Source organism: Gekko japonicus, unplaced genomic scaffold, assembly GCF_001447785.1.
Source record: "Gekko japonicus isolate JY-2015 unplaced genomic scaffold, Gekko_japonicus_V1.1 scaffold4808, whole genome shotgun sequence".
Lineage (NCBI taxonomy): Eukaryota > Metazoa > Chordata > Lepidosauria > Squamata > Gekkonidae > Gekko > Gekko japonicus.
This window is the reverse complement of record NW_015161559.1, coordinates 42,736-65,034: the sequence shown is the minus strand read 5'-3', so window position 1 is coordinate 65,034 and position 22,299 is coordinate 42,736. Positions and strand designations below refer to the sequence as shown.

Genomic DNA, 22,299 nt, shown 5'->3' with positions numbered 1-22,299 from the left:
TGCCTACCTCACAGGGTGTCTGTTGTGGGGAGGGGAAGGGAAAGGAGTTTGTAAGCTGCTCTGAGACACCTTTGGGTAGTGAAGGGTGGGGTATGAATCCAATCTCTTCTTCTTTTTCTTGAAAAAGGGCAGTTTCTGTCAAGAGCTCTCTCAGCCCCACCTACCTCACAGGGTGTCTGCTGTGGGGAGGGGAAGGGAAAGGAGTTTGTAAGCCGCTCTGAGACTCCCTTGGGTAGTGAAGGGCGGGGTATAAATCCAATCTCTTTTTCTTCTTCTGTTCTCCCCCAAGCACCAAGAAGACAGAGCATCACTGCTCCAGACGTAATAACATAAGAGAAGCCAATGTTGAATCAGGCACCTTCTGTTTCTGAGAGCCAGTTTGGTGTAGTGGTTAAGTGCGCGGACTCTAATCTGGGAGAACCGGGTTTGATTCCGCACTCCTCCTCCACTTGCACCTGGCTGGATGACCTTGGGCAAGCCATAGTTCTGATAAGAGCTGTTCTTGAAAAAGAGCAGTTTCTGTCAGAGCTCTCTCAGCCCCACCTACCTCACAGGGTGTCTGTTGTGGGGAGGGGAAGGGAAAGGAGTTTGTAAGCCGCTCTGAGACACCTTTGGGTAGTGAAGGGCAGGGTATAAATCCAATCTCTCTTCTTCCTCCTCTTCTTCCAGCTGCTGGTGTGACCTTGGGCAAGCTATAGTTCTCTCAGAGCTGTTTTTTTTAAGGGTAGTCCTTGAGAGAGCTCTCTCAGTCCCTCCTACCTCACAGGAGTGTCTGTTGTGGGGAGGGGAAGGGAAAGGAGACTGTGAGCCACTCTGAGACTCCTTTGGGGAGTGAAGGGCGGGGTATAAATCCAATCTCTTCTTCTTCTTCTACCTCACGGGGTGTCTGTTGTGGGGAGGGGAAGGGAAAGGAGACAGTAAGCCGTTCGGAGACTCCTCTGGGTAGTGAAGGGCGGGGCATAAATCCAATCTCTTCTTCTTCCTCGGGGTATAACGCTACAGAGTCCACCCTCCAAAGTGGCCATTTTCTCCAGGGGAACTGACCTCTGTCACCTGGAGATCAAGTGCAATAGCCGGAGATCTCCAGGTGCAACCTGGAGGATGGCCACACTGCGTTGAAGGGAGGGAGAAGCCGCTCACGTCTTTTTAAAAAAAACAGATTTCTATGTCTTCTTCCAAGGGAAACTGTCAGCAAAAGATTTTAGTGCACCTTGAAATTGCTCTGCCAGGAGGGTTGCTCCGGCTTGGGAAATACTTGGAGATATTTGGAGTGGGGGGTGGGAGGGGAAGTGCCTGGGGAGGGCAGAGTTTAGGGACAGGAAGGAGCTCGTCAGGGACGGGGCATCACTCTAGGACTTCCGTTTCTCCTAGTACACCATACTGTATGCTCTTCCAAGCGGTCATGTCCTCCAGGGAAACGGCTTGGCCGTCTGGAGATCCCTCGAAAAACGATGGTCACAGTCACAGAACAGACCGGAAAAAGAAGAAACGGTGAAATAACTGCGCCAGGAAATATTTAAATAACAATCACGATTTTCTCATACAAAAAAGTGTACCAAAAATCTGCATCTATAAATACACAAAGATAGCTGAAAATGGTGAAATGACGACGATCTCCGGAATGTTCTACCGTTTCGATACTATTCTTCTTCCGAATATGGATGAAAGCAGCGGCTCTTCGTCTGTTATTTCAACTGGTACGTATCAACAATTTCATTTTCACCAATGTATCAAAACATGGTTGCAAGAACGTTCTTAGGGCAAAGTGCTTGTATATTGCCTCGTATAATGCCTTTTCAGGTCCATACATGCAAAAGCTTCTATCCAGAATCAAACTTAGTTGGTCTCAAAGGTGCTGCCGGACTCAAACTTTGCTCTGTTGCTTCAGACCAACACGGCTACCCCACCTGAATCTAGCTTCCGTCAGTGATTGATCTCCTTCTAAAGTTTAGTTTGAGAGGGCAGCTGTCTTGGTCTGTGGTAGAACAGTTTCAGGTGGGTCCCCGTGTGGGTCTGGAGCAGCTGAATACAGTTGGAGTCCAGTCGCACCTTTGGGACCCAACAGAGCTTAATTCTAGGTATAAGCTTCTGAGTCCAGTGAACATGGAAGCCTATACTCAGAAGAATTAGAAGAGGAAGAGGAGATTGGATTTATACCCCTCCCTTCACTACCGGAAGGAGTCTCAGAGCAGCTTACAAACTCCTTTCCCTTCCCCTCCCCACAACAGACACCCTGTGAGGTAGGCGGGGCTGAGAGAGCTCTGAGAGAAACGGCTCTTTTTCAAGGACAGCTCTTATCAGAACTACGGCTTGCCCAAGGTCATCCAGCCAGGTGCGAGTGGAGGAGTGGGGAATCAAACCCGGTTCTCCCAGATTAGAGTCTGCACACTTAACCACTACACCAAAGAATTAAACTTTGCTGGTCTCAAAGGAGCCACTGGACTCTATGGCTTCAGACCAACACAGCGACCCCAGTTGAACCTATCTTCATGGAGATCACGTGTGATTCCAGGAGAACTTCAGGCCCCACCTGGAGACTGGCAACCCTACCTGGTGGTTGGATCCAGCAATCAGGCCTTCCTGCCCTCAAGCACGTCACCACTGGGGCCGGGACTAAAAAGCAGGCAGCAGTATTCTGAACTGTTAGCCAGAATTTGGCCACGGCCGTGTGCACGACGGGTAGCAACCCTGGTCCTTACTGCAGAGACAGGAACGTCCTAGAACGGGGCAGCCAAAATGACTGGATTCCTTCTCCTGCAAGGAGAAGCCGAAGGGTTTGGGGCTTTGACTTGTGGAAGAATTCGGAGGGTGCATCCTGGTGAACTTCTTGGCCGAGTCTGGATCCTTCCACTGGCCCAAGAAAGGGTCGCCTGCTCCGGGTTGGGAAATACCTGGAGATGTATTTATTTATTTTATTTATTTGGAGGGTGGAGGCTGAGGAGGGCGGGGTTCAGGGAGGGGACTGACCTCTGAGATCAGCAGCAGTCCCGGGAGCTCTCCAGCCACCACCCTGGAGGTTGACAAACACACAAAAATGGAAATACAGCAAATGGAGTCGCGCTGTGCAAATCACGCTTGAGACTACTATCTTCTTATACAGTTCTACTTACTACCAAAAAAAACAACAACACATGACAAATGGTTTTGCCAACAGGCCTAAGTGACAACTGCAGCAGTTGAACAGTGACCCGATAGTCCTTGACAGTACAAGTCTCTCTTCAGATTGATGCCGTCACCGGCTCATCATGCAGAGGAGTTAGCTCAGGACTAGAGATGTGAAGGCCCGGGGAAAACCTGGAAAAATTTGGGAAAAAATCGTCCCCCACCCCCCGTTTTTTTCCCTGAAGCCTTTTTTCCCCCCCGAAAAATTGGAAAAGAAAAAAGAAAAGAAAAAAAATGATTATGGAACGTTTTATTTTAACATGGTAAATAAAATATTTTAAGACAAGGTGTTCAAATATTTTCCATATCATTTCTAAAAAATACGTATGGTATCAGATTTATCTAATTTCTGTGCGCTGAGGACAAGCAAGTCCTAGGTTACCAACTGAACTCTCCAATGCAAGAACTTCCTTTAGGAGGTGCTGTTGTCACAAGAAAAGAAAAAGGTTTCAGTTTTGTTTTTGCATATGGGCAGGTATTCTGTTTGTAAATTGTCTGGTTACACTATATTTTTAATAGGCTAGTTGTGATAATCTCATGCCATGTAAAAATGTCCATAGTCATATTTTATGTCCCTAAAGTGACTTTCAATCTGGAAAACAAAAAAAGGTGCTAACGTAGCATTTTTTTCAAATTTTCCGAAAATTTCCTTTTCCCCCAGAAAAAACACGTTTTTTCTACCCGGGCTTCAAAATTTCCGGAAATTTTACATCTCTACTCAGGACTAGCTGTAGTGCGAACCAAAGGAGCGGCGATGGCACGCCTAGGTGGCTTTGCTGTTTCTTAGGGTGTCACCGCTTTTCTTTAGTGATGGAGCCCAACCCAGCTCTGGCAAGATTAAAAATGACACAAAGTCTTACCAGTATGTTCCAAGAAGCTTGTCCTTTCAAGAACTTTCAGGTCACTATTCAACTGGTGCCGTTGTCATTTATGCCTGGTGGCAAAACTACTTGATCTGTGTATTAATTTTGGTTGCAAGTAGAACAGTATAAGAAGACAGTGGTCTCCAGTGTGATTTGTACAGCATGACAGATTATTCTGTTTATTCGTTTGTACCACCCTGGAGGTTGGCAACCCTAGGCCCAAGAAGGGGATCCACAATAAGCAGAGGGGAGTGGATGGATACAAAGAGGAGGAAAAAGTATGAGGAACACTGTGACACTTTAAAAAAAAAAATGACGAATTTATTCACACATGTTAGTTAGGTGGCCTCATGTCCCCTTAAAAGACGAATGGTTAGCCAGTTGGGTGTCGTGGTTAAGTGCGCTGACTCTAATCTGGGAGAACTGGGTTTGATTCCCCACTCCACCACTTGCACCTGGCTGGATGGCCTTGGGCAAGCCGTAGTTCTGATAAGAGCTGTCCTTGAAAAAGAGCCGTTTCTGTCAGAGCTCTCTCAGCCCCACCTACCTCACAGGGTGTCTGTTGTGGGGAGGGGAAGGGGAGGGAATTTGTAAGCCGCTCTGAGACTCCTTTGGGTAGTGAAAGGCGGGGTATAAATCCAATCTCTTCTCTTCTCCTTCTTTAATAACACCCCAAAGACTGTTCCTGCCTAACTCATCTAAGATTTGTGAAGAAATTCAGTAGCTAGTCTTTAGGGGACCGTGAACTCTCAGTCATTTAGGCTGTAGCTGGAGGACAAAGACGGTACTTCTTCATGCAATGCGTACGAACCTCAAGAAATTCCGCATTGAAGAGACAGAGGGACGGTGGCTACTGGAGACAGTTAGGCCGATTGTGAATTGGCTTCTCCCTCCGTTGTTTAAGAAAACCCACGTTTGGAACAGAAATTCCCCGCTGCCTTTCATGCATGCTGGTTTCTCTTCTTTTGATTATCGGGTTTTATGATAGCTCAATGGCTCCCCTCCCTGTCCAGAGGCGGTATCTCTCTGAAAACCAGGGTGCCAGAGACAGAAAATAGGAGAAGGCCATAGAGCAGTGGTGGCGAACTTATGGCACGGGTGCCAGAGGTGGCACTCAGAGCCCTCTCTGTGGGCACGCATGCCATCGTCCCAGCCAGGCCCAGACCATCATTAAAGTATGGAATTCTCTGCCAAATAATTTGGGAATGCTTTCCTTACTTTGTTTGGATCATCTTAAGTGGTTAAGACGCTGAACTGCAGGTGGTGGAAAGTCAGTAGTTCCGCAGTTCGAGACCTGGGTGCCGCATGACGGAGTGAGCTCCCGTCTCTAGTTCCAGCTCCTGCCAACCAAGCAGTTCGAAAGCAAGAAATTGCAAGTAGATAAATAGGTACCACTTCAGTGGGAAGGGAACAGCATTCCGTGCGCCTTGGTGTTCAGTCATGCCGGCCACATGACCACGGAAACGTCTTCGGACAGCGCTGACTCTTCGGCTTTGAAACTGAGATGAGCACCGCAACCCTAGAGTCGGACTCGACTGGCTTTCGAGCAAGGGAAACCTTTACCTTTACCTAAGAATGTATGAGTTGTTTTTTCTCAAGTAAAACCTCAGTATTCAGGTTAAATTGCCGTGTTGGCACTTTGCGATAAATAAGTGGGTTTTGGGTCGCAGTTTGGGCACTCGGTCTCTAAAAGGTTCGCCATCACTACCATAGAGGGTTGCCAACTCCGGGTTGGGAATGAACAGGGCTTTTTTTCTCTCTTTTTGATAAAGAGGTGCCGGGACTCTCAAGAGGGAAATGAAGTTTTCAATCTGTATACTGAAAGCTCATGAACTGTTAAACATTTCTTGAAGCATAACTGATTTATGCAGCAGCCAACTCGCTCGCTCACAACTTTGATGCCAATAGCTCACAAACTAGCATTTTTGCTAAAGAAGAAGAAGAAGAAGAAGAAGAGGAGATTGGATTTATACCCTGCCCTTCACTACCCAAAGGTGTCTCGGGGCAGCTTACAAACTCCTTCCCCTTCCCTTCCCCACAACAGACACTCCGTGAGGTAGGTGGGGCTGAGGGAGCTCTGACAGAAACTGCTCTTTTTCAAGGACAGCTCTTATCAGAACTATGGCTTGCCCAAAGTCATCCAGCCAGATGCAAGTGGAGGAGTGGGGGATGAAATCCGGTTCTCCCAGATTAGAGTCCGCGCACTTAACCACTAACACCAAACTGGCCCCACGGCTTACAGTGAGCATTGAGCCAAAGTACAACTTCTAATTAAAGGGTTCCAGTCCAGAAAAACTAATACTAGAATAAAAACTGATTCGGCTTACTCACGCATGAACACACATGAAGCTGCCTTTACTGAATCAGACCATTGGTCCATCACGGTCAGTACTGCCTACTCAGACTGGCAGCGGCTCTTGTCAACCAGCCTCTTAGTGGGCTTGGTTGCCATAGAGACGTGGGGGTGAGACCAAGAATGCTGTTATCTTTCTTGACTTAGCCATGTAACCTTGAGGCCTGACTGTCTCTAGTGTCCGCTTTCCCCTGAGAATGTTAGGCCGTTAGTTAGGCGGGCTTTTTCGCTTAGGTGTGATTGGCCAAGAGCCATTGAGGTCCTGTTTAATTTTAGTATAATTGCTTGCTTCCCGCGCTTGACCTCAGTTCTAACAAAGAATCGTTATGAGTCTGGATCCTATCAATGTCTCAATAAACTTTAATTCTTCTGAATGACTGTTGTTGGGAGCTGATTTCTCCAGGGTCTCTGACAGCTCTCCAGGGTCTCGGGCAGACGTCTTTCACATCACCTACTGCCTGGTCCTGCCGGGGATTGAACCTGGGACCATCTGCATGCAAAGCAGAGGCTCCGCCTCTGAGCCACAGCCCCTCCCCAGTGCGCCACAAGACTGCTGATTATTTATTTATTATATTTATACCACGCCCATCCTGTGAACAGGTTCCTGTGACAAACATAGGTGCTTCTCTGGAATTATAGCTCACAAGACCCCACAGGATGCCTTTAGACCCCCTAGAGACGTGTCTGGCAATACTTTGTTTTAGGATCAGCCTACAAGAAACCCAGGAAAAATGAGAAGAAGAAGAGAAGAGGAGATTGGATTTATACCCCGCCCTTTACTCGGAGTCTCAGAGCAGCTTACAAACTCATTTCCCTTCCCTTCCCCACACCAGACGCCCTGTGAGGCAGGTGGGGCTGAGAGAGCTCTTGACAGAGACTGCTCTTTTTCAAGAACAGCTCTTATCAGATCTACGGCTTGCCCAAGGTCATCCAGCCAGGTGCAAGCAGAGGAGTGGGGGAATCAAACCCGGCTCTCCCAGATTAAAGTCCGCGCACTTCACCACTACACCATACTGGCTCTCACCAAAATGAGGGGCGCCTGGTGGAGAAGGACCCTGAGGAATAATAGTAATTATTGTTTAGCAATGTGTGTCTAGTGGGGAGATCCTAAGATTGTCTGGCAGGCAGAAGTCATAGCTCTTTTAGCACTGTGCACCACGGTGTGGTGAGCTAGATTTGTTTTTAAGGCAAGAGATGTTTCAGAGGTGGTTTTGCCATTGGCTTCCTCTGCACAGCAACCCTGGACTTCCTTGGTGGTCTCCCATCCAAGTACAAACCAGGGCCGACCCTGCTTGGCTTCTGAGATCGGATGAGATCATGCCAGGCTGGGCCATCCAGGTCAGGCCAGAAATGTGGCCAGCCCACGGCAAAGATTGCCATGTGAATCCTTTCCTCCCTCCCAAACTGCCCACAAACAAACACCCCCCCTACCTGCTCCCACGAAACAATGGTGTGCCGCTCTGCTGCCTCCTTCTCTACAAACGTCACTTCGGTCACTCCCGGAGAAGCTTCTAGTAGAAGGAAAAACATGATTTTGTCATTTGGGGGTGTGTCGTCCAGGACAGACAACGACATGCGAGAAGCTTTCCAAGGAAATCTAAAGTGTGCCTGTGTCCAGCACTGGCGTCCTTCAATTGGGACTTGCAACAGAAGTTGTTGAAGCCTCAGTGGACAATACTGACTTTGATGGACCAAGGGTCGGATTCAGCATACGGTAGCTTCATGTCCATGTTCGGGAGAGGCTTGGCATGCAGAAAGCCCCAGGTTCAATCCCTGGCATCTCCAGCTGAAAAGGACCAGGCAGCAGATGATGTGAAAGACCTCCGCCTGAGACCCTGGAGAGCTGTAAAGAGGGGCTGTGGCTGAGTGGAAGATCCTCTGCTTGGCAGGCAGAAGGTCCCAGGTTCAATCCCCAGCATCTCCAGTTAAAAAGGACCAGACAGCAGGTGATGTGAAAGACCTCCGCCTGAGACCTGGAGAGCTGTAAAGAGGGGCTGTGGCTCAGTGGTAGAGCCTCTGCTTGGCAGGCAAAAGGCCCCAGGTTCAATCCCCGGCATCTCCAGTTAAAAAGAACCAGGAAGAAGGTGATGTGAAGCACCTCTGCCTGAGACCCTGGAGAGCTGCTACCAGTCTGAGTAGACAATACTGAGCTAAATTCTGCTCTGCTTCCACATGCTATATTTTGCCAGTTTGGTGTTATGGTTAAGTGTGCGGACTCTAATCTGGGAGAACCGGGTTTGATTCCCCCACTCCTCCACTTGCACCTGCTGATGTGACCTTGGGTCAGTCACAAGCTCTGGCACAGCTGTTCCTGAAAAAGAGCAGTCCTCGACAGGGCTCTCTCAGCCTCACCTGCCTCACAGGGTGTCTGTTGTGGGGAGGGGAGGGGAAAGGAGTGTGTAAGCCGCTCTGAGACACCTTTGGGTAGTGAAGGGTGGGGTATAAATCCAATCTCCTCCTCTTCCTTCTCTATTTATTGGATCACATTTGTAACATGCCTTTGTGAGCTGCGTCATGCACGGAGGTAGGACAGAAACAGTGTTGTGTTAAATTGTTAAAATTGGGGTGAAGGGCTTTGGAAGTGCCGACTAGAGATCGGCAAATAAACAGGCACCCCATATTCGGGAGCAGGCATGGGTGTCCGTGCCCGATTTCCCATATTTGCCCACCAGCCACCATAGGAAAGTATAACTTTAAAGGATCAGAGGGTCGCACCCCAGGGCCGAGTTGCAAACACAAGGAGAAAGACAGCAGACGCAAGCCTTTGAAGCATCAAAGGCTAAGATGGTTAAAAAAAAATCCTGTTAGGTCATTAAGTTCGTTTTCCTTTGGCTCTTTGCAGAAGAAAAGTCTCTCTTTCCCCACGTTCATGCTTAAATCATTTCGTTCTGGCCGGACGTACAAATCTCTCTCTCTGCTTTACGGGAGGGCCGATCAGCCAACCACAGCTTCCAGAAGAGAGGCATTAATAAGGTGGCAGATTATCAATAGAATAAATTTGGGTCCTTCTGAGATCAAAGAAAGGGGTCAGGGTCGGATGGGGGAAGATTGTGCACAGCATCCGTAGTGGGAAAGGGTGGAGGGCGGAAGACTCGGTAGGTTCTAAAAGAGTCTGAACCAGATCCTAGATCAAACGAGAGACTGCCTGAAGAGCCGGGATGTTCAATTAAAAATATCTCTGGGGCAAACATAACATTGAACCTAAGAGTGACACGTGGCAGGGAGAAGGGAGTCACAGAAGTACCAGAGAATGCTTCGTGAGGAGAGTTGCCAACCTCCAGGTGGGCACCTGGTTATATTCCCATTTCATCCCAATCTTCCTCAGGAGTAACCCTATTGTACTGAAAGGTGTCAGATCAATTGGTAGCACAGTGTTGCCTGGAGACAACGGCTGCTTTGGAAGGTGGGGTCTGTGGCGTCAATACCTTGGCTGAGGTCCCTCCCCAGCCTTCCCCAGCGGCTACAAGCATGGACGACTTCAAAAGGGAATTAGATAAACATATGGAGCAGAGGTCCATTGGTGGCTATTAGCCACGAGGTATAAATAGGAACTCTGGGTCTGGGGCAAGGGATGCTCTGTCTTCTTGGTGCTTGGGGGGGGGGCAACAGTGGGAGGGGCTTCTAGTGTCCTGGCCCCACTGCTGGACCTCCTGAGGGCACCTGGTGTTTTTGGCCACTGTGTGACACAGAGTGTTGGACTGGATGGGCCACTGGCCTGACCCAACATGGGCTTCTCTTGTGTTCTTCTATGGAGCAGAGGTCCATCAGTGGCTATTAGCCACAAAGTATAGATAGGGACTCTCTGTCTGAGGCAAGTGATGCTCTGTCTTCTTGGTGCTTGGGGGGGGGGGCAACAGTGGGAGGGCTTCTAGTGTCTTTGCCCCACTGCTGGACCTGCTGGTGGCACCTGGTATTTCTGGCCCCTCTGTGTTAAGAGTGTGGGACTGGATGGGCCACTGGCCTGATCCAACATTGGCCTCTCTCATGTTCTTAAGCCCCAAATCTGACGATACCACTGAACAGGTCAAGCAGAACAAGGCTGTTCAGGATTTTCTTTTCTGGCTGGGTCCCAGGCAGAGAAAGATCTTTCCCAGCACCTTCTACTAGGGGACCCTATCCACTGGTGAGCTGCGACTGTGCTGAGGGCCTTCCCAAAGGGTGGACGTTTCCAGACCGCGGGCCTTTCCTGTGGTGGCCCCTTCCGTATTAAGAGCCGTGCCGGAAAACCCACTCGCAGGATCTGTTATAGCATCAGATCCCTGGAGATCAGTTCTCATTCCGGGAGATCTCCAGGCCCCACCTGGAGGCTGGCAACTATATCCAGTGCACGTGTGTGTGGGTCTTCCAGGCCTCGCACGGGGCTCAGATCTTGCACGCAAGGAGGCTGCAAACAGCCCTTTGCTGCAATGGCCATAATCTGCTGCATTACACCTGCCCGCTTGGAGCGCTGGTTTCTGGCGGTTACCATGCCAACCCAGGGACTCTGAACCCGGGCTCCGCCCTCCTGCGGCTTACCTAAGATGCGCGTGACCCCCAGGGTGAGTCTGTCCACGTAGGGCTTGATGCTGCCACGCCCAGCCTTCTCCTCCATTCTCCTGCGGCATCAGCACCTAGCACAGGAACAAGGCAACAAAAAGACACCCGTTTGAGCCGATTTGGTCCCCGCTCACGACCCGTAGTGAGTTGCCGCCGGGGATGATGGGGACTGTAGTCCTTTTTTTATATACCCGTTTTAACACCTTTCGGCGCACTTCCTCACGGGAGTCGTAGTTCGTTCCGAAAGCCACCCCGCGGGAGGCCGTGGGCAAAAGGACTTCAACCCCCACAAAGCATCGGCCGAGGCTTAAAAATCTCCCCGCCCCACCCTGGCGTTTGACTGGAGTCTTCCGGGAAAGGCGGTGATAGGCTGCTCCCCCGGCCGGCGCCGTATCTGGGCAAAGCCGAGGCAAGGGCAGCCAATGGGGAGCGAGAAGAGCGAGCGGTGGGCGTGGCTGGGCGGAGGGACGCTGGGAGTGGCGGTTGTTTCAAGATGGCGGATGTGGCCGCGGGGCCAAGGCCGGAAGGAGCCGCTTACTGGAGTCGGGACTGTATCCTTCCCTCGGGGGCTGTGAGGGGCGGCGGTGGCGTTGGAATAAGGGCATTGATACGACCTGTAATGATAATTTGGGCCTAGTGACGGTAGCAGTGCTCATTGATCGGTTTATTAGTAGACGCTGGTCTACCTTGCAGGGCTGTTGTGAGGGGCTGCGAATGCGGAGCGCTTTGAGAGCTCGGGAGGGCTCCCTGCGGGTGGTTGTCGTCGTTAACGTGTCATTTTTTCTTTCCTTCTTAAATTCTTATGTTGCCTTCCCCCCCAGGGCGTTGTGTGTGCCTCTCCCTTCACAACAGCCCTGTGAGCAGTGTTCCCTCTAAGCTGAGTGAGTGTGACCCAGCTCACAGTTTTTTAGCCTTTGGCTCCCTCATATTTATTTATTTATTTATTTTTGACTCCGCTCAGGAAGGATGGCTCCAATGCCGCCTCTAAGTTGTGGACTCGGGTGAGCAAAACATTCTTCTTTGTGAACTATTGGGCATTAAAGTTGTGAGCGAGCGATTTGGCTGCTGCATAAATTAGTTTGCTCTGGAGCCCCATCCTTCCTGAACTGAGACAAAAATGTGTGAGCCGGAGGCTAAAAGACTGTGAGCTAGCTCACACTAACTCAGCTTAGAGGGAACACTGGACGGCTCGGGGATGTACTAAAAGGAAGGACAGGATTGCCCGTTGGAAACAATAGGAGACGCTGGAAGGCCCATTGGAAATTCAGGAGCCGAATCGCTCGCTTACAACTTTAATGCCTGTCGTTCACAAAGTCGGATTTTTGCACACAAGACTTCCACAACTTAGAGGGAGCACTGCCTGTGAGGTAGTTTAGGCCTGTGGTGACTGACTGGCCTCTCGAGGCAAGAGGAGGGGCTTGAATGCGAGTGTCTTTGAGGGGTGTCTGAAACTTTAGGCAGTTGCGCCAAACTGGCTTATTCCTTCTGGAGGTGGTACGGATGCCAGCCTCCAGGTGGGACCTGGAGAGCCCCTGGAATTACAGCTCCTCTCCAGGGTACAGAGATGAGTTCCCCTGGATGCTTTGGAAGATGGACTGTATGATGTTGTACCCCATTGAGGTCCTCGTCCTCCCCAGGCTCCATCCCCAAGTCTCCATGAGTTTCCCAGCCTGGATCTGGCAACCCTGCCCAACCGTCCCCTGCCAGTGGCTGGGGAAGGGGGACGTGGCAACCCGAGGAGGTGGACTCTGCCATACAAAATCTTCTGTCCCCAGCTCATCCGTTTGTTCTTTTGACTGCAGTGGATTGGCACAGTTACTTTTAGTAATATCTGAAGAAGTGTCCATGCCCACGAAAGTTCCTACCTTGAATAAAACTTTGTTGGTCTTAAGGGTGCCGCTGGACTCGTACTTTGTCTTAGGGCTGGCTTGCCCGGGCTTCCCACAGCCACGGGGCACCCAGGCAAGCTAAGGGAAGGCATGGGGGTGTGGCCTAATATGCCAATGAGCTGTGCTGTTGGGGTGTGGCCTAATACGTCAATTAGTTTCTGCTGTTGGGTGTGGCCTGTTGATTTCTTTTAGGATTGACTGATTTGATCTTTTTGCAGTCCAAGGGACTCTCAAGAGTCTTCTCCAGCACCATAGTTGAAAAGAATCTATTATTCGGCGCTCGGCCTTCCTTATAGTCCAACTCTCGCAGCCATACATGACTATTGGGAATACCATTGCTTTGACCATGCGGACATCACCTACTACTTGCACCCTTTTAAGTGGAGATGTTGCGGATTGAACCTGAGACCTTCTGCACTCAAAGCACAGGCTCTACCACTGAGCCACAATCCCTGCCTGGTATGCTCTGGCATGCAGTTGTTGTCGTATGTCTTCCCTTCGTGTTCGTACCCTTGCCAACGGATAGTGGCCATCTTTGTTCTTTGTTAAGGCAGGTTGGCATTTTGGGATGCTGGCATTGTTGGGATCATTCCCAGAGTGCACCAGTGAGGATGCTGTTGGAGCGGGTGTATGACACGTCGGAGCGGGAAGTACTGAATAAATGGTGCCTGACACGTATGCCGAATTTTAAGGTCTCTAGAATGTCTTTCCTCAGCATTGCCTCAAGACCACCCCTGATCTTGGGATTAAACAATAGAGCAGAAATGTTTATCTATTTACTTTATTTCCCACTTATTTTATTTATTTTGTATTATTAAATTTATACCCCGCCAGTGGGGACCTAAAGCAGCTGATATCGTTCTCCTCTCTTCCAGTTTATCCTCACAAACAGCCCTGTGATGTAGGTCAGGCCGAGAGCGTGGGACTGGCCCGAGGTCACCCAGCGAGCTTCCACAGCTGAGTGGGGATTCGAACCTGGGTCTCCCAGATCCCAGTCCGACACTTTAACCGCTACACCGTGCTAGCTCTCGTCTCCAGACGAGCCATTTCCAGACATTTCGACGGTGGGAGAAACAAGCAGGGTTAACTTCCTCTTTTTCTTCTGGTCACCCAAATTCTTGTCTTCGTCATCTGGTTGCACGATGGGCCCTTCGTGGAAGACTGCGGTCTAGTCTGGCTTCGTTAGGAGAGGTTGCTCGACTGGTCTTTCCCAAACGAGATGCTGAATCCGAACAGTTGAGGGCACTTCTGTTGCCGCCCTGCCCTTTCTCTGGGGAGCTCCTGTTTGATCTTTACCCAAGCACAGAGGACGGGCTGAGAAATGAGGGCTAGCCCAGGGGTCTCCCTCCCCCCAGAGCATCGCGACTGATGAGCATTTGAACCCATGTCCCTCTGGCTGCGGCGCTCGGTCACACTGGCGCTTCAGGGCCTTGTGTGAAGCCTGTACTGCTGGCAGGGCAGGATCGTGCCGGATTCTTTCGTCGGAAGTGAAAAGGGGAAGGTTGAATGGAGCAGAGGTTCCAGGAAGGAAACCTGCCAGGAGCGAATGAGAGGAAGTTGAGTCTGGTCTGAGTGGTGGCGGGCTTTCTACAGGAGCGTGGGTGAGCAGCCAGGGCCGCTAAAAGAAGTGATGGGAAGAGGATTGCTGGAGGCAGTTTGAGAATCCTTGTTAAAAATGCTTCCTTTTGGCATCTGGTTAGGGTGGCTCAGAGGTTAAGACGCCGAGCTGCAGACCGGAAGGTCGGCAGTTCGAGACCCGAGTGCCGCGGGACAGAGTGAGCTCCCTTCTCTGGCCCCAGCTCCTGCCGACCTAGCCGTTCTGAAGCAAGACACTGCAAGCGGATAAATAGGTACCGCTTTGGTGGGAAGGTGACAGCATTCTGTGTGCCTCTGCATTTAGTCATGCCGGCCACATAACCACGGAGAAGTCTTCGGACAGCGCTGGCTCTTCGGCTTGGAAACGGAGATGAGTACTGCCCCCTAGAGTCGGATTTGACTGGCTTTCGAGCAAGGGAAACCTTTACCTTTACCTAGAGTTGCCTGACACCTTGCTTGTGGAATTCCCTTCCCCCCGAGGCCCGCTTGATGCCTGCATTGGTCCTTTTTAGGCACCAGGCCAAAATGTTTCTGTTCATCAAGCCTTGTAACTGAGCATGGTGTAGTGGTTAAATTGTCAGACTAGGATCTGGGGAAATCAGGTTCGAGTCCCGTCTCTGCTGTGTGAGCTGGTGGGTGGCCTTGGGCCAATCACATGCTCTCAGCCTAACCCACCTCGCAGGGATGTTGTGAGGATAAAATGGAGGAGAGAGTGATGTAAGCGGCTTTGGGTCCCCATTGAGGAGAAAGGTGGGGTTTGAATAAGGTCCGTAAAATGAACAAATAAAGGTTTTTAATGAAGGTGTTGACCTTTCGATACTATTTTAGTCTGGAAACTTATTTTAAGCTGTCGGTGGTCTGTTTGTATGCTCTGTGTTTTTAATGCTGGATTTTTAGTGCTGGGTTTTAGTTAATATTTATTATTTATTTTCGATTGATATCCCGCCTTGCCTGCACAGTATCTTTTAATATTTTGTTTTTAATGGTTTGCATTTATCCTTCTTTCTTTCCCAAGCCGCCCCAGGCGGGTTCCTGGAGAGGGGACAGAAACGTTTTTTGAATCATTTTCTAATAAATCATGGTGGGCTGTTGCTTGTATTTTGGAGGGAAGCAGTTTCTCTTCCTGATCAGGAGTGAGTTGCTGCTAACGCGAATAGCTGTTGGGTCAAGAAGGGTCTCCGTGTTAGTCTGTTTGTAGCAGTAGAAAAGAGCAAGAGTCCAGTGGGACATTAAAGACTAACAAAATTTGTGGCAGGGGTAGAGATGTGAAGGCCCGGGAAAAAAAAACGGAAAAATTCGGAAAAAGAACGGGTTTTTTCCGTTTTTTTCCTGAAGCCTTTTTGTTTTTTTCTGAAAAATTGGAAAAATTGAAAAAAGAAAAGAAAAGAAAAAAATTAATTATGGAACGTTTTATTTTAACATGATGAATAAAATATTTTAAGACTAGGTGTTCAAATATTTTCCAAATCATTTCTAAAAAATACATATGGTATCAGATTGATCTAATTTCTGTGCACTGAGGACAAGCAAGTCCTAGGTTACAAACTGAACTCTCCAAAGCAAGAACAAGATGCATTTCTTCCTTTAGGAGGTGCTGTTGTCACAAGAAAAGAAAAAGGTTTCAGTTTTGTTTTTGCATGTGGGTGGGTATTCTGTTTGTAATAATTGTTTGGATACACGATATTTTTAATAGGCTAGTTGTGATAATCTCATGCCAAGTAAAAATGTCCATAGTCACATTTTATGTTCCTAAAGTAACAGAATGACTTTCAATCTGGAAAAGAAAAAAGAAGTGCTAATGTAGCATTTTTTTCAATTTTTCCAAAAATTTCCATTTCCCCCCAAAAAAACCCAGAAAAAACCCGGGGATTTTTCCGAGCTTCAAAATTTCCGGAAATTTTACATCTCTAGGCAGGGGAGGAGCTTTCATGAGTCACTGCTCCCTTCTTCAGGTTGAAAAGAGCGGGTCCAGGAAGGTATCTGAAGAAGCGAGCCGTGACTCAATTACAGCACCTCCCCTGCCACAACTTTTGTTAGTCTTTAAGGCAGTGATGGCAAACCTTTTAGAGACCGAGTGCCCAAACTGCAACCCCAAACCCACTTATTTATCGCAAAGTGCCAACACGGCAATTTAACCTGAATACTGAGGTTTTACTTTAGAAAAAACAACTCATACATTAACTTAAGATGATCCAAACAAAGTAAGGAAAGCAATCCCAAATGCTTTCATTTACTTAAAATTATTTGGCAGAGAATTCGACACTTTAATGATGGTCTGGGCCTGGCTGGGGCAATGGCACGCATGCCCACAGAGAGGGCTCTGAGTGCCACCTCTGGCCCCCGTGCCATAGGTTCGCCACCACTGCTTTAAGGTGCCACTGGACTCTTGCTCTTTTCTACGGCTACGTGAACGGTTGTGAAACAAACATTCATAGGGAGAAGGGGAGGGCTGACTTATCTTTGTCCTGAAAATTGCTTGGACGGGAATTCATTTCTTCAGGATGGCTTGGTGCGATTTCGGTCTCGTCGTTCCCGTCACAGTATTTAGCGGAGGGGATAACATGCACAGCAGGTTGTGACTTGCTGTTGAAGGCTCTGTGGGATTATTTTTGGACTCTCTTCCCTGGGGGAGGGGGGTGCTGTTGCTTTCTGCACTTTGTGCCTGCCTGTGTTTTCATTTCTTGGGGTAGGGAGTGTCTTTGCTCTGGGCCAAGGAGGCTGCTCTTGTTCCTGGCGTTAGGGTCTTAGTAGAGTGAGCCGGGAAGGCCCCAGCAAAGCCTGCCTTGGCAGACCTGTCACTTCTCTGTCATACAGAGGGGCTCTTATTGGTCCAACTTAGAGGAAAGAGAGAGAGAAGAAGAAACTGGATTTAGACCCCACCCTTCACTCTCCAAAGGAGTCTCAGAGCGGCTTACGGTCTCCTTTCCCTTCCTCTCCCCACAACAGACACCCTTGTGAGGTAGGTGGGGCTGAGAAAGCTTGTTCAAGGACTGCTCTTGAGAGAACAGCTCTGAAAGAACTTATGGCTGACCCAAGGTCGCAGGAGCAACTGCATGTGGAGAAGTGGGGAATCAAACCCAGTTCTCCCAGATTAGAAAAGAGAAGAAGAGATTGGATTTATACCCTGCCCTTCACTTGGAGTCCCAGGGTGGCTTACAATCTCCTTTCCCTTCCCCTCCCCACAACAGATACCCCATGAGGTAGGTGGGGCTGAGAGAGCTCTCTTGAGAACTGCCCTTGAGAGAACAGCTCTGAAAGAACTTATGACTGACCCAAGGTTACACCAGCAGCTGCATGTGGAGGAGTGGGGAATCAAACCCGGTTCTCCCAGGTTAGAGTCCGCACTCCTAAGCACTACACTGAACCTGGTAGTTGCAAACTTTCATGAGGGAAATGTATGTGAAGCTTTTAGAGCACTGATGAAAAGCGTAAGATGCATTTTATCTCTGAAAAATTTCTTTGCTTCTGTCAGTCTGCCCTGAAAGGCCCACCATCCTTCGTCTTCCCTTCCATTCCCTAACTAAGCTCAGAGTCTTATTGGGACGTACTACTTTGTAAGCAGTGCAACTAGGGGTAGGTTTTTGCGCAGGATCAAGACTGGGCTGAGCCTGATATTTTAGAGAGAGCCAGTTTGGTGTAGTGGTTAAGTGCGCGGACTCTAGTCTGGGAGAACCGGGTTTGATTCCCCACTCCTCCACTTGCACCTGGCTGGATGACCTTGGGCAAGTCGTAGTTCTGATAAGAGCTGTTCTTGAAAAAGAGCAGCTTGTGTCAGAGCTCTTTCAGCCCCACCAACCTCACAGGGTGTCTGTTGTGGGGAGGGGAAGGGAAAGGAGTTTGTAAGCAGCTCTGAGACACCTTTGGGAAGTGAAGGGCGGGGTATAAATCCAATCTCTTCTCTTCTTCTCTTCTCTAGAGAGGAGCAGTTTCTTTTCCGGATTAGGAGTGAAATATGGTAACTGGAATAGTTGTTGTGGGGAGACAAGGAAGGTCAGTGACTCAGTGGAAGAGCCTCTGCTTGGCATGCAGAAGGTCCCAGGTTCAATCCCCGGCACCTCCAAGTTAAAGGACCAAGCAGTAGGTGATGGGAAAGACCTCCGCCTGAGACCCTGGAGAGCTGTAAAGAGGGGCTGTGGCTCAGTGGAAGAGCCTCTGCTTGGCATGCAGAAGGTCCCAGGTTCAATCCTTGGCACCTCCAAGTAAAAGGACCAAGCAGTAGGTGATGGGAAAGACCTCCGCCTGAGACCCTGGAGAGCTGTAAAGAGGGGCTGTGGCTCAGTGGAAGAGCCTCTGCTTGGCAGGCAGAAGGCCCCAGGTTCAATCCCTGGCACCTCCAAGTAAAAGGACCAGGCAGGAGGTGATGGGAAGGACCTCCGCCTGAGACCCTGGAGAGCTGTAAAGAGGGGCTGTGGCTGAGTGGAAGAGCCTCTGCTTGGCATGCAGAAGGTCCCAGGTTCAATCCCCGGCACCTCCAAGTAAAAGGGCCAAGCAGTATGTGATTGGAAAGACCTGTCCCTGAGACCCTGGAGAGCTACTGCTCGTCTGAGTGGACAATGCTGCCCTTGATGGACCAAGCACCTGATTCAGTTTAGGGTTTAGGCAGCATCATGTGAGGGGCCGTGGCTTAGTGGCAAAGCACTAGGTGATGGGGAAGACCTCATCCCGAGACTCTGGAGAGCTGCTGACAGCCTGAGTAGGGAGTACCGACTTGGACGGACCAGTGATCTGATTCAGTGAAAGGCAGCTTCATGTGTCATGTGCTTTCCAACGTCAAAAGGACTGTAATGATTCCATGTTTTGGTGTGTGTGTTCCTTTAAATGTTTACTTTGCAGTGCTGGAAGAGAGTGATAGAGGGAGATGAGTGTATTTTGATTGGCTGCTGACTGAGAGTGTGGGAGGAGGGGTGTCTGAGAGGATTCCTTGAGGAGATTCTGTTATGTTTATTTATTTATTTATTAGACTTATATCCCGCCCTTCCACATGAAAGTGACAAGTATGGAAGAGTTTTGAGGATAGTCTGTGTGACTTGAGAGTTATGAAGGATTCTGTCTGTGAAGCTTGAAGAGAGGACACAGTCTGTGTGACTATGGAATTCTGAGTCTAATTCTGTGTGAATAAGACCAATAGTTTAGTCTGTGTGACTAAGAGAGTTGATTCCATTCTGTGTGAATAAAACAAAGAGACTAGCCTGTGTGGCTATATCTATATAAATGAGATAGAGATTATACTGAATGTATAAGCCTGTCAGAGTGGAGTTTGGAGATTGAGAGACTGTTTGTAACACCAAGCTTTGCCAGTTATATTTACAGGTTCCTTTCTTCAGCAACTGTTCAAAATAACCAGAAACCTATTTTGTTCTTTATTAAATAAATCAATTTTTCTTTAAACTTATCCCAGAAATCAGTATAGTCCTTCCTCAGGGCCACATAGTCCTCTGAAGTGCCCAGACCCTAGGTCATTCTACCAAAAGAGAGAGATTTGGAATTTTTAATTCCTGGTGGCAGCATAAAACTACCAAGTTTCTATACCCAGAGAGTATTTAAAGCTAAAACCATTTCCCCAAATAGCAAGGACGTCACAGGGACCCACAGTCAGAAGCAGAAAAGCTCTTTGCTCAAGCATGACTTTCCCAAGTTTGCAAAAAGCCTGCTCCTGGGAGGGACTGTGGGTGAGGGCGCCCTGGGTTGAATTTAGACACTGCATCAAACGGACGTCAACTCTGAGAGTGCAGGTGCCTGGGTTGTTGTGGGACTTCCATGAACACCTCTCTTCCTGCACAGAGCATTACTGAAGAATCCCGGTTTAAAGCCAGCTGTAGTTGCCCATGAATTCCCGCAGCTTACACTAAAAGCCTGGATGAACCCCTCGTTTTGTGGTGGTGGAAGGTGCCATCAAGTTGCGGCCGATTTAGGGCGACGCAAGGCAAGAGAGGGTCAGATCAGAGGTGGTTTTGCCGTTGCCTTCGTCAACATGGCGACCCTGGACTTGGTGGTCTCTCATTCACTTTCCAGCCGTGGCTGATCCTGCTTAGCTTCCGAGAGCTGATGAGATCGGGCTAGCCTGGAATCCCTCTCTGGGGAAGATAACTAACCCTGCTTGAGCTGCGTGCTTGCCTTCATACATCACAAGGCAGTGTTCCCTCTGAGCTGTGTTAGTGTGAGCCAGCTCACAGTTTTTCAGCCTCCGGCTCACACATTTTTGTCTCGGCTCAGGAAGGAGGGCCCCAGAGCAAACTAAGTTACGCAGCAGCCGAATCGCTCGCTCACCGCTTTAACGCCAGTAGCTCACAAAGTAGAAATTTTGCTCACAAGACTCCACGGAGTATTGATCACAGTGTTCCCTCTAAGCTGAGTCAGTGTGAGCTAGCTCACAGTGTTTCAGCCTCCAGCTCACAGATTTTTGTCTTCGCTCAGGAAGGAGGGCTCCAGAGCCAACTAATTTATGCAGGAGCCAAATCGCTCGCTCACAAATTTCATGCCAGTAGCTCACAGAGTAGAATTTTCGCTCACAAGATTACACAGCTTAGAGGGAACATTAGGTAGCCAGAATTTTCTTAAAACCAGGGTTTCTTCTTGGTGCCGTGTTCGAAAAGGTGTGAACCCGGCGGCCAGCTGGGTTTGCGCACATGTCGGCTTAACGTGACATCGGGATGCAGCCATAGCGTGGCCTTGAGTTATAGGTCTCTCTTCTGGATTTCCACTTCCCAGCTCCTGTTTTTCAGAGCATCGGATGGCTTTCTGGAATTGAAAATGTGAAGCGTGGAATCCATGTCTATACTTCAGTGACTGAAGCCTGGGCTGAGCCGCACAGCTTGCAGAAGTTCTTTGAATAATCACACCTAGCACATGTAAAGGCAGCGGTTCGTTATCTGGGAGATGAAGCTACTTATGTGGTCTTTCATAAAGGGCAGGCTTTGAACTGAGGTCCGTTTGATTAAAAGCGAATGGTGGATGCAAAGACAGGTCTGCGTTAGTCGTCTCCACGCATTCTGTTTCCCGCAAGCCGCTTCTTTTTGAGGCAGGAGTGAGATTTCTCAGCCACGTCCTGCTTTAATGGCATAGTAGCGGGTTTCCCGACGTAGGACCCGAGAAATATCTTGCCTTTGCTTTCCTTGAACAAGATCCTGTTCAGTTTCTGATGAAGACCAGTCGCTGGTATACATTCCAGGTACGATTGCAGAAAAGCCGCAAAACATGGCCAAGTCTGCCTGAGCTTGCAGGTGGTGAGTCTGATTGGGTCCCGTTTTGACTGGCATCAAGGGTGTTCTTATGCGAATGTGCGGAGCGGCTTTGGGCTAGCTCATTATCGTAAGCTGCCTTGGACCACGAGGAAGGGCAGAGAAGAAGAAGAAGAAGAGATTGGATTTATACCCCTCCCTTCACTACCCAAATGTGTCTCAGAGCGGCTTACAAACTCCTTTCCCTTCCCCTCCCCACGGGCAGCTGTGTTAGTCCATCTGTAGCAGTAGAAAAGAGCAAGAATCCAGTACCGCCTTGAAGACTAACCAAATATGCGGCAGGGTACGGGCTTTCGTGAGTCATGGCTCTCTTCTCCAGATATCTGAAGAAGCGAGCAGCGACTCACGGAAGCTCGTATCCTGCCACATATTCGGTTAGTCTTCCAGTTGCTACTGGACTCTTGCGCTTTCCTACTGCGAGTCTTCTAGTTACTTTAGAGGACCGGAGAAACAATTGCCAGTTCCTGTGCACCAGCTGTCGCTCCGACACTTGAATAGTTTCTGATCACAACACTGGAGGAAACAGAGGTCCTTAAGGTACTGTCGTCAGGTTTCCTACTGTCCAGGCGGATAAGCCTGATCATTCGTTCTGAAGGCTTTTGTGGTCACTGGTCTTTGTGTCCCATGTTCTTCCTGGTCCAGCTCCTACCTGAATCATCATT

General features: G+C 49.2%; 2 protein-coding genes across 2 annotated transcripts in view; one reads left to right on the top strand and one right to left on the bottom strand.

The window, feature by feature from the left end:
• Positions 1–11,007, bottom strand: part of TPGS2 (tubulin polyglutamylase complex subunit 2) — a gene marked incomplete at its 3' end in the record, with an annotated part of 17,993 nt that extends 6,986 nt beyond the window's left edge. The window contains exons 1-2 of the mRNA XM_015429300.1: positions 10,894–11,007; positions 7,810–7,889 (exon numbers count right to left, since the gene is read on the bottom strand). Of these exons, the coding sequence (XP_015284786.1) occupies positions 7,810–7,889; positions 10,894–10,969 (156 nt within the window). The remainder of the gene's footprint in view (positions 1–7,809; positions 7,890–10,893) is intronic.
• Positions 11,008–11,394: 387 nt separating this feature from the next.
• Positions 11,395–22,299, top strand: part of LOC107125838 (protein hinderin-like) — a 44,413-nt gene continuing 33,508 nt past the window's right edge. The window contains exon 1 of the mRNA XM_015429299.1: positions 11,395–11,465. The gene's annotated coding sequence lies outside the window, so the exon portion shown is untranslated. The remainder of the gene's footprint in view (positions 11,466–22,299) is intronic.